The 12,591-nt window shown below is 39.7% G+C and overlaps 1 protein-coding gene across 15 annotated transcripts in view; it reads right to left on the bottom strand.

Annotated features, from left to right (window-relative positions):
- The window catches only part of COBL (cordon-bleu WH2 repeat protein), a 346,611-nt gene that overhangs the window by 17,668 nt on the left and 316,352 nt on the right, over positions 1-12,591 (bottom strand). For all 15 annotated transcript variants that reach the window (XM_072598182.1, XM_072598180.1, XM_072598174.1 and 12 more), the window contains 3 exons: positions 8,980-10,892; positions 7,650-7,769; positions 5-271 (listed from right to left, as the gene is read on the bottom strand). In XM_072598182.1, the coding sequence (XP_072454283.1) occupies positions 5-271; positions 7,650-7,769; positions 8,980-10,892 (2,300 nt within the window). The remainder of the gene's footprint in view (positions 1-4; positions 272-7,649; positions 7,770-8,979; positions 10,893-12,591) is intronic.

The following is a 12,591-nucleotide window of genomic DNA, read 5'->3' on the forward strand; positions in this document are numbered from 1 at the left end:
GTACCTTTTTCAACCTTGCGGCCCCTGTGCCAGAACGAATGGCATCCATCAAAGCCTGCCTTGCATCTGCAGGATCACTCACGGGTCCTGCAGGGAATTTGGGCATTGTCTTTGACACAGTGGATACCCTGGAATCATGAAGGGGCAATGGCAGTGCGACAGGTGGGGGCAGATTGGGAGGTTCTTCTTCCCGAGGAGGGGCTTCTATAGCTTGTTTGGAGACGGCTGCTTCGCGAAAGCTCTGAAGTTCTCCAGAAGCTAAAGATGAGACCTATGGAGGAAACAGTTAAGTGAAAAGTGACCAAGTCAGTTCTGGACAGTCCAAGTGCCCCCTGAAGTTCATATGCTTCACTAGCAGTCCGGCTGCAGAGTCTTATTTATCCACTAGCTGAAACATCTGGTACTGCACTTTCACATCATTCAACAAGACTGATTATCATCACATCAAGGATTTGGCAACTATTTCATCTCAGAAAGGCAATATATTATTTTTTCTGAGAACTCTAATCTTGTAACTTTCGTTGGCATATGAGGACAGCAACTGAGACTGGCCAGAAGATATTACTCTTGGAAAAACCCATTAGGATTAAAATTCCACTGATCCAGCTGGTTGCCGTGCCCTCCCTAATGACCGACACCACTGTGCCGGCAAATTTACTGGATTCCTCAGTCCTTTAAGGAACAACTACTGGAGTTTATGCAGCATCTTTATTCTTTGTCTTTTGATCTATTTCTCTCATGTCCTTATAGGACCAGGGTAATTCCTTGTTTGACCAATTGAGCTTTGAAAGCTGTGTTCAGGTCACCAAGAGAGGCACTATTAATTACCAGAGTAATTAATAACGGTTCACATTTACATGGAGTTTTACAGTTTACAAAGTGCTTGGCTCACACCAGTGTGCAAGCTGTGCCCTAGGCATGGAGTCAAGAGCAACTTGTGTTAAAAACGCACCTCTGACATTTAGGAACTGTGTGATCATATGTGTGTGATTATTGGGGACAAACTGTTTAACTTTTCTGAACCTCAGTTTCCTTATCTTGGAAAATGCAGATAATACTACCTATACCACTTTGCATTGTTTTGAGATCTAAATGTAGGAATCACTTAAATCACTAAATAAGTGCATGCCATTATTATGATTAATCTTGTGAAGCTAAGTAGTAGTCCAGTGGTGCAATGGAAAGAGTGAAGGATTTGGTGTAAGCGTCTGTGTTTGAATCACAACTCTGTTATATGCTACCGCTGTGATCTTGGGCAAATCATTCATCTGCTTGGGCCAGGGTTTACTTGCCTGTAAAATGAGGGGTGTTTAGGACTAGCACTTACCATAGTTCCTGGTACTCAGTAGGCATGTTAATAAATGTTTACTGACTGACTAGATTAGATGATGTCTGAAGCATGGTCTAGTTTAAATTCTCTAAATCCTATGCTAATACTTAACATCTCCATTACCATACCTGGGAAATTGAAGCCCTGAGACATTATGTGACTTGGCTGGGTACCCAGTTAGCAAGGGATAGAGTCAGGCTCTAATCAGGTAACAGATATATAATGCTGTGTACACCTTAAACCCTATGTAATTGCTAGCTGCTGCTACAGCTTCTGTTACTACTACTACCACTACTGCTACTACTACTATTACTACTACTACTACTACCACTACTACCACTACTACCACCACCACTACTACTACTAGACCTATGGCTTCGGCATCTTCAATAAAGGAGGCATTTTCAGGGACAACTATAGATATTTGTGTCCTGATGATGGTAAGTCCCCCTAAGGCACAGAGGGTGTCTTCTTTTTACCTGTCTTCCTCTCCTCAGTAGTCTCCAACAGTACAATGCTCTGCATGTATTAAGCACTTAATAAACATTGGGTTGAATGAATTAAGTAACCACTGCTTCTAACCTTCATAACCCTCTACCAGCTGTTCCACTTTAAGTGGGTGACACTTTAAGTGCCCATTATGTCAATCAGCTGAAATACCCTGGAGATTCCATGGTGTCAGGGTAGCATAGTGTCCTCCTAAGCAATAACAAAATCCTCTCTAGTAGAGGACCTGAAGATAAACTTTAATTAAGTAGCATCTGGCTAACAATCCAAGGGTAATTGAGCTCATTAGCTCATCAGGAGAATTGGATTCATTAACATATTTACTCTCACACATCTAGTAGCTTAAATGAGGGGAAAAAACAAGGCTGGAGATAGTCTGTGTACCATTTAAGCTACAAATGCAAAGAGAGATGATGGTTTAATGCCTATATTTAATAGGCAAATCTACTGAAAGGTGGAGGTTTGATTTCAGTACTTCCTGAAAAGATGCTGAATGAAAAATAATGTCCTTTGCCTCTTTTTGTATCCCCAGCACAGGTAGCATGCACTTAATAAACGTTTAGTGACTAATTAAGAGAGAACAGACCCAATGTTCAAATTCTGGATTGATCTATCACTTACAGACTGTGTTTTGTGGAAAGTTTTTCTGAGCCTTGGTTTTCCCATTTATAGAATAAGAATAAAAGTACTTCTGCTATCTGCCTCACAAGGCTGCTGGGAGGATGAAAGGAGACAACCTTTTAGAAAGCACTTTGTAAATTACAATTTCCTAGGAACAGAGAATTAAAGGTGGAAGACTTCACCTCATCCAATCCTCTCAATTTACAAAAGAGGCTACTGAGGTTAAACTACCAAGGCTGAACAATCAATCAATCAAATAAGTATTTATTATTTACCTGTCATGCATCAGGCACTGTGTTAGGCACTGGAAATACAAAAATGAAATAGGAACACTCCTTGCCCTTGAGGATATATGTAGAAACTAAATATGGAAGGTAGATGGTGCACTGGCTAGAGAGTAGCATTTGGAGTCATGAAGACCTGAGTTCAAATTCTCAGACATTTACTAGTTTTATGACCCTAGGCAAGTCATTTCAGTGCTCAGCGTCTGTTTCCTCATTTGTAAAATGAGACTCAAAATAGCACCTACTTCATAGGGTGTTTGTTAGGATAAGATGAAGCAACATATGTAAAGTGCTTTGTAAACTTTAAAAAGTGTCATATAAATACTATTACTACTACTATTTTTTATTATTGCTGTTGTTACTAAATAAAAAATACATTCAAGGAAGTTTTGGAGGGAGATCATTTACAGGTGGGGGATGGGGATCAGGAAATACTTAATGTAGAAGGTGGTGCTATTTTTTAGAAATGTTTTTATTGATTTCTTTTCACAATGCAAATATCAGTTTTCCCTATTATTGCTTCCTTTTCCCCTTCCCTTACAGCCATAGGAAACAGTATTTTTTAAAGATAAAAATAAGAGGAAAAATCAATACATTGAAAAAGTGTGAAAACATGTGATGTGCAACCATTGTCCTACCTCTTCAAAGGGTTGAGTTGGGAATATTCTCTTTTATCTTTTCTTTTCAGTCATACTTGATCATTAAAATTTTGCAACTTACATCTCTGATCGTTTTGTGTGTGGCTATTCTCTCCCTTTATACTGCTGTACTACTAGTATACAGTGTTTTCCTGACTGTTATTATTGTTTGTACTTCCTTCTCAGAAAGGACCAATGATATCAGGAGATTCATGTCGTGACTTGCTAGTGAATTGAATTTAAGTGAGGCAGAGCAGGGCAAAGTCATCAGCCTCACTCTCTCCTCTAGTCATCAAGAGTCCAGTGGCAAGACATAGGCCAGGATGACTGGCGATGGCTCTGGATGCCCTGAGAGACTTTGACCTTTTTAAGCCAAGATCTTTCTGAGGTCCCAGTTTGCCTGGGGCAACACCCATTCAGTAGTTAAAGGCTAGGTAAGAATTGAAGCAAAAGATGGTGAGTTTGCCTTCACAAAAGAATCAATTTGGGAGGGGAAGAGCCTCTGACTTTCTGGCCAGAACAGAAAACAATTGCTATTTACACTCATTCTGAGCCATCAGAATCCAAACAAAGAGTAAGTGAGGTTTCAGCAGGGACCTATTATTGGTCAATCAGTGAGAGCCAGAGTGATTTGGGTTTAAAGGCTTAGTCAAATAGCTCTATTTGAATCCCAATGGGCTTTATCAAAGCCTGTTTTTTCAGAGCTATATTTCAAGAGATCAGAAATGAAAACTACATGAGACAAAAGAGTTAACCGTCCCAGTTTTACGAAAAACGATAGAATAAATAATTAGGGAAAAAAAAAATCCAGCTCCCAAACTCCAAGATGCCTTGTGAAGCATAAGCCATCAGAATTTGTTTTCTGTTGGACAGAGCATCCACACATGAGGTGCCCAGGGAGAAGCAGGCTTTTAACAGAAGTGGGGAGGGCACAGAAATGAGAATCAAAAAAACCAGAGTTTGAATTCTGCCCCAGACACTTACTAGCTGCATGACTTTAGGCTAGTCACTTAACCTCTCTGGGCCTCAGTTTCCTCACTGGTAAACATGAGGAGTTTGGACTGGTGGCCTCTAAAGATCCTTTCAGCTCAATCTACAAGCCAATGAACCCAGATCAAATTCTTTCCAAGTACAATGTTAAATACAAGGGGTTGTCCTCCTCCTCTTCCTCATTATATTCTTAACTCATTCTCCCCTACATCCCTATAAGGCCAAGATGGAGGAAAAGAATATTATCATAGCTTTAGAGCTTTGGAAGTGTCAGCACCAAAGGGGTGGAGCGGCTATTGTAGGAACCTTTCTGCGTGGAGGGAGGGAGTGTCAACCAGATGAAAAACTGTGAGAACCACTATTCAAATGAACTATTGGTCTTTGCAGCCTAGAAAGCCCATAAATTTGACTTTCACTCTGGGCCACGCCTAATCTAAAGGGCAACTAGAATTAAAAGACTTCTTTCAATTAACAAATGAATATTTCAAAGCTGGAACTTAACCCCTAAGAGACCAAGATCAGCCACCTCACTCTCCAGGAAGAGTCTGACATGTATAAAAAAGTGCCTCAGAACTGTACCTAAAATTCCATTGGCTTCCTTGTGCCTTACTTCTTAAAGAAGGCAGTGGGATACAACTTTGTTCAGCTGCATTCCTCAGTGCTCTTGTTTTCAATTCATTATTTATTATATCATTAGATATGCTACTCTGTGAGTGTACTTAAGCTATTTGGAGGCTGTGTGATCTCCAGTAATTTAACTAGAAAGCCCAGGAATGGGGAATGACATCTTCAAATTCTCTTATCCCTTCCAGGTCTTTCACAGTCTTGAATGATTCTGGATATAAAACTCCCATCTCTTCTTGTATAATGATGAGAGTTTAAGAAAGTCTTTGGCTTGGTATAGTTTTATATACCCAGCAGACATTCTGCAAATGCTTGTTAATTAATACTGTGGTTCAGCTTCCTAACTCTTTGTGACCCCACAGTGGATATTTTTGGCGACAAAGACACTGGAGTGTTTCGTCATTTCTTTCTCCAGTGGATTAAGGCAAACAGAGATGAAATGACTTACCCAGGGTCACATGGCTAGTGAGTGTCTTAAGGTAAATTTGAACTCAGATCTTCCTGAGATCAGGCCCAGCATTTTATTCTCTGAGCCACCTAGCTGTCTCAGTAATGAACACTAAGGGGTAAATATTAGGGGAACGTTTTAATTCACATTAAAAGACTATGTGCAAAGCATGGGCAACATGCAGCCTGGGGAGGGGATTTCAAAGGGTGACCATCCCTCAGTCTCCAGTGTTCTCTTTTCTGGGCCAGTCAACCAACAAGCATTTATTAAATCCTGAGCAAGTTGCCTTGACATTTTAAATGGGGAGACAAACATGAAAATAAATAAATATATACATTTCATATGTGCGTATATATACAGTTACCCTTCCACATGGTGGGGAGGCTTACAGGTACAGAACCTAATCCACACAAAAATTTTTCACCCTCCTTTCACACCAGAGAAACCTGAATTATTATGATACTAAAAGATTAAAATATGTGGATATGTTATGATACTGTATATGTACTTTATACATTTCTGAGTTTCTAAACATTTTTGGGGCCTTCCACTGGCCTTTAAGTGGTGCCTGCGGCTTCTGCAAAACTCCCCCCAAATCCCCATTTAATTTCTTTCTGATTTGTAAAGTATTTTTTTTTATTTTTAAAGTTTTTTATTTTAAACTTATTTATTTTTAGTTTTCAACGTTCACTTCCACAAGATTTTGAATTCCAAATTTTCTCCCCATCTTTCCCCTCTGTCCACTCCAAGGCAGCATGCATTACTCCTTCCCCAATTTATCCTCCCTTCTATCATACCCCTCCCCTTCCCTTATCCCCATCCCTTCTATTTTCTTGTAGGGCAAAATAGATTTCTGTACAGCATTACCTGTATATCTTATTGCCCAGTTGCACGTAAAAACAATTTTTAACATTCACTTTTAAAACTTTGAGTTCCAACTTCTCTCCCTTCCTCCCTTCCCACTGACAAGGCAAGCAATTCAACATAGGTTATACATGTGTAGTTATGCAAAACACTTCCATAACTCCAACTTAATTTCTTACGCCAACCCTTGAAACTGAAAAGGGGAAAGTTGCAATGTAGAAGGGATAACTGTACACATAGTAGATGGAAGATCATCTCAGACAAGGCACTACCGGCCAGAAAAGGCCTCCTGAAGAAGAAGGGATTTGAGCTGAGGCTTGAAGGAAGTCAGGGAAAATAACTGAAGGAAGGAGAGAACATTTAGGTTTAGAGTGGGGATGGGAGGGGAAGCTAATGAAAAGGTTCAGGGTTGGTAGATGGAATGACCCAGCAAACAGAACAGTTAATATGCTATATTACAGACTGCTTAGAAGTGAGTAAAGTACAAGAAGCCTGGAAATTAAGAAGGGATCACATTGTGAAGGGCTTTAAACGTTAAATGGGATTTTACATTTGATCCTGAAGGTCATAGGGAGATATTGGAGCTTAATGATCAATAGGGTGACATAGTAGAATTGAACTTTAGGAAAATCACCTTGGCAGCTGAATGGAAGAAGGACTGGCATAGGGACAGACTTGACATTGGGAAAGCAATTAGAAGATTGTGGAACCAGTTCAGGAGAAAGGTGATGAGGGCTTGAATTACAGTGTCAGCTGTGTGAATGGAGAGAGGAGGATGGATGTTGTGAAGGTGGAAATGACAAAGTATGACAACCAATCAGCTATGTGAGGTGAGAATGAGGAGGTCAGTGGGCATCTCCTTTGAAGAAATGGAAGATTCTTGAGGGTAAATTGTTATGTCTTTGCTTTTGTAGCCCTAACACCTAGTACAGGGCTTGGTCCATAGAAGGTACTGAATAAATTCTTGTTGGTTGGTGCTTATTGATTGGTGGAACACTCCTGTTTTCAGAGATTGACCCTCCTTAGTCTAGGCACTGGGAGGAGGGAAGACCTTGAAGCAGAATCATGGAGCTCTGAAGGGCTAAGTCATGCAAGGGTGTGCAGTTCATTGTTTATCTTTGGGCAGGTGAGGGTTGCATTCTGCCTGGAGAGGCCCAAGAGGAGAGAATACTCTAGCAGAAGGACCATCATTGTGTGTCCAAATTCTCCCCTCCCCCTCCTCCCATCCCTGTCTGGTGTTCTGCAGCATCTACCCTTGAATATGCCCAAGATAATCAAAAAATTGGCAATTTATTCAGACATGCTGTTATTTTATAATTAAGGAAGAATTGCTCTTTCCTTACCTTCTTGAGGCTGCTGGCACCGCTGTGACCTCTGATTGCTGCTAACAGGGCTGACCTTTCATTCTCAGGCTCTGTGTAGGAGGGCTTCTTTAGACTTCCCTCTGGGCTATGTTCTGCAGTCTAGGATATTAATATGTTTCAATAGATTTTATTCAGTGGTTAGAAAATGTTGACGAGGGCTCAAAAGAAAATCAATCACTGAATACTGGATGGGGTTAATGTAATTGCTTTTTTCTCCTAGTTTTTACCTGTTGGATTACATTAAACCATTTCTACAGGTTGCATCATTAAAATCCCATTTTTGTCTAATTGCAGGTATTTGCAAGTAACTTCACATTCTTTCCTCTTAACATGTTCCTATTTCTCTTTTCCCCTTCCTGACATAGAAGGATGCCATTGTAAAACAATATAGCATTTACAGAATTATAAGGAGCTCTTGGATAATAGAACAGAGCAAGGTGGTTAAGAAAAAGTCTTGTTCTTACATCATTAGGTTTTAAAAACTTAGGTCATTTAGTCAAGCTCAGGACTGCACCCTAAAAGGCAATCCTGCCTCAGAAAGGGCCAGAGAAAGGTGAGGAAATTCCAACCCACTCAACTTCCTCTCTTGGCAGCTAAGAGGTATGTATGGAGTTCTGGACATGGGGTCAGGAAGCCCTGAATTAAAAACTATCTCTAGATACTCACTAGCTGTGTGACCCTGGGCAAGTCACTTAACCCCTGCCTGCCTCAATTTCCTTAACTTTAAAATGAAGATGTAATAACACATGCCTCCCAAGGTTATGAGAATAAAATTAGATATTTGTAAAGCACTAGATTAATCTTAAAGTGCTATATAGATGCTAGGCATTATTATAATAAATGTTATTATTGTCAATGTCTTTAGTCAACTATATGGTGGGGGGTGAGGTCAAAATTATGAGGAAAATAAAAGTAATTATACATAGATGTTGCCTATCTATACTGTCTTTACCTCTTCCTCTTTTCTAGGCATAAGTATAGCATGACTATCATGCTAACTTTGTTTAGTGGGTAGAGGACTGATCTGAGAGCTAAGAAAACCTGGGTTCAAGCCCTGTCTGTTACACTGACTGCATGACCGCAAGTCACTCAACCTTCCAGTACTCTAAACTCTCTAAGACCCTGAGTTGTCAAGAAGGTGTCAACCTGCATTGGTGAAAAGAGTTACTTTATCCAGGAATCCCTGAATCAATGAAATCACAGTACACTCCCTTTGCCCTACAGTAGTAGCAGGCACAAAAGTTAATGCTGACATGGAGAGCTGATAATACCCAATATCTTGTGCTCCAAAATCAAGCTATTCCTTTACCTTTCTGAGTTTTTCCTTTCCTCCTGCAGTTTGAATGGCTTCCATCAAAGCACTATGCAACGAAGTGTCTTTAGGTGCTGGTTTCTGGACGATGGGTTTGAATTTCTTCTTGGGCCCAAATACGGTGGCTTGTAGAGGACTCTCAAGTTCATTGTCATGAGTAGATAAGGCATCTGATCTATCTTCCAGTTTCAAAGCACCCTGGCTGTTTATACCTGCAGCATTCTGATCATTGTTACTGACACAAGGCCACTTAGTGGCACTTGAAGTAGATCCATTGGAGTTTTGGAATTCTGGTGACCTTGCAGGAAGAGAAGAATTTGCACTTTCTGTCTTGCATTTTGGGTCACAGACAGAACTGGTCTTTAGGTGACTGTAACTGTGTTTTCCATTGTAACTATAAATTTCTACCACAGAATAATCAGTGCTGGGAGAAGATTTAGTTAATGGTCTACTAATGCTTTGATTGTTGCTCTCTACAGAACTGAACTGAGCAAGAGGCTTAATATTCATTTCTCTGTTTTCCATCTGAGAAGAGGCTCCAATGGTAGGTGTAATCGATTCCTTTCCATGGCCAACCCAACAATCAGAGTACGACCTTTTGGGATCATTTTTAGATGCTTTTGTTATGGGATGTGTACTATTTAATAGGTTCTCCTTCTCAGGAGGAGGTGCTAAATCTTGTCTGAGCTTCTGGCCTTCCCATCTGCTCGGTTCTCTCTTACTCTTATTAAAAGAGTTAGTGTTGACTGCAGGAGTTTCCATTCGTCTTGCAAGTGCAGAGGCAACATATTGGCTTGATGTTCTTCTTTGAGGTTTAAGAAAAGGGAGAACTTCTCCCGTAGGGTTAGCTGGTGTGCCAATTGGTGCTTTTGCCTGAGCTGTGCTAGTGACTAATGTAGTAGATGGCTTGCTTTTGTGCAGCTCAAGATTGTTTTCCCCCACTTTGTGGGCAGCTGGCTGTGATGGTTTCAGTTTTGGGTTCAAGAATTCTGGTTCTGCTTTGAGTTTCATTTCTTTATGGTGTTGTTTTAGTGGCAGAGTAGCTGTGGCTCTTTTAGCATAGTCTATGGGCACATCAGGATGTCTCTCTATGGAGTTTGACCTCCAGAATTCCTTTACTTTCCCAATGGGAAGTGTCTCCATTTCACCAACAGAAGGTATCAAGGTGTTCTTCTTTCCATTAACATGTGGGTTGATTAGATTGCCCAATTCATCTATCTTAATGGCACCAGTTGAGAGGGATACTTCTCTGTCGTAACATTTCATCTCTGGTTTTGGAGGAACAATCTTATAAGTTGTGAGGCCAGCTTTAGGTCCTACTGGGTTTTGACCTCGGTAATACCATGATGATGGCACTATGAGATCATTTTGATCACTGGTTTGCTTTTCCATCATCAGTTCTGAAATCATTTTCTTAGTCATGTCAGATCTTTGAATGCCATTTGACTCATGGCCCTGACTGTTGTTTTCCTTCAAATACAGGTCACTCATCTGAGGCTGAACAGTAGAAGAAACAACCCTGGGCTTTGGTTCACTTGGAAAAATATTTTTGCAGTTGTTGGATGGTGCCAAGTCCTTTTCTTTGTTCGTTTCATATGAAGAAACATAAGATTCAAACACGTTCTCCTTCTTTTTCACAAGCAGATGACTAGTTTTTGCCTTGTAGGACTGGTCATACATGGGGCTCTCTTTGTTAGCCACATGTTCCATATCAAAAGAACCTGCATTATTGTTTCTATTGATGAAAGTCCCCAGATCAATAGGATCGTCTAAAACTTCTCCTATAAATGTAACTGGAATTGTGTAAGCATTATCTTTAGGGAGTATGACCTCTTGTCCGTGGGAACTGGGCACACCATTTGTGGAGTCTGTTAAAGAGTTGATATCTGTTTCATAACTGTCTTCCATTTCTGAAAAAAAATACACAAAGAAAAATTCTCTCAAATTGGCCCAAATGGTATAGTTCCTATGCCAATTCTTTAGTGTAATCATAACCATGAGGTTGGTTCCCTTGGGTAACATTTGTATAAGATATTTACATACATTTTTACAAGTCGTTCCAGTTTACAATCTACATATATTCTGGGCCAGATTCTTATATTCCATAATGTGACGGGAGAGGTGTTGGCAGTTTTCAATGTTTCCAGGTGAGGTGCAACATTCTGCCATTGTTTTTACAGTTAAAAAATAGTTTTCCAAATCTGAACCCTTTGTTTAAACAGCTTTAGAGCATCAACATTAGAGCATCAACAGAGATTTTTACCTCTTAGCTCCTCATATGATATTAGAAGTAAAGCAAGATGAGACACCAGAGAGCTTACTCTAACTATCATGCCTTAATGGAATATGGGGCGACAGCTTGAGTATAAAGGAACAAAATCATTATAAGCCTTTCTCAAAGCCCCAAATTATAAAGCAGGCTTTAAAACACTGAGGCTGTGTCTTAGTCACAAAGACTGACTTTGAATTTTCACATACAAATACAAATTATTTGTCAAATAAGTCCCTCAACTGTGTAACTATCTAAACTGGCCAGGAACACAATCTAAAGTAGCTTACTGAAGGCATTTCAACAAAGCATGGTAGAGTGTTTTCCCCCCTCAGTTGTACTGCATTTGATTTCCAGTTTTGCAACTCTATTTTGAGTTTTGATTGAGAGAATCTAAGTTCTTAGAATGAGACCTATCTATATTCACACGTGTGTATGTATGTATATACATATATACATACATACATACAAAGTTTCATATGTGTGTGTGTCTACTTACCTAGCTATCTAATTTATTTTCGAATATGTTCCTTAGTTCTGTAGAACAGCAAAGTATAAACACAGGTTTTTACATGCTGCATTCCCTAACATGCTTCCCCCCTCCCTCTTTCCCCATTATAACATAGGCTCCTGGAGGGCACTAACTGTTTCCTACTTTGTATTTATTTGCCTTGCAGTTGTTCTGCACAAACATTTATGTACTGTCTCCTCATAATATCAGCTCCTTTTGGATAGGTACTGCTTAGTTCCGAGCACAGTGCCTGGCATACAGCAGGTACTCAATAAACACTCAATGGATGTTGTCGTTACATCCCCAGCACCATTCATAGAATATTATATATATCAGGTACTTACTATATTCATTGAATTTACATCTATCTTTTTTTTTAAATAGGAGAAGTAAATAATAGAAATTCATTTCTATAGTATTAGTTTTATGGGACAAACAAAAAGCAGTCTCCTGATACTGGGAAGTAGTGGTTTCCTCTCATTAGAGATCTTTAAGCAAAACTGAATGTTTTTCCTGTTTGGATACAGGTTGGACTAGATGGTCATTGAAAACTCTTCCAGTTCTTGGCACACTAATGTTTATTCATTAATGATGCCACCATCACTCAAATATCCTTCTAACCCTTTATTCTGATTCATACCCTGTCTCCTGCAAAATCCCACTAAAATAACATTTTCCTGTTTAGTCCCTATCTTACTTGGTATAGAGTTTCACTCATTTAATCATTTAGCAAAAATTTCTTGGGTTTACGTTCTATGTGCAAGTTCCTATGCTGGCCTTTGGTAGAAATAGAAAAGACAAATAAGAACAAGCCTGTCATCAAGGATCT

The sequence above is a fragment of the Notamacropus eugenii genome, chromosome 3 (genome assembly GCF_028372415.1).
Source record: "Notamacropus eugenii isolate mMacEug1 chromosome 3, mMacEug1.pri_v2, whole genome shotgun sequence".
Taxonomy (NCBI): domain Eukaryota; kingdom Metazoa; phylum Chordata; class Mammalia; order Diprotodontia; family Macropodidae; genus Notamacropus; species Notamacropus eugenii.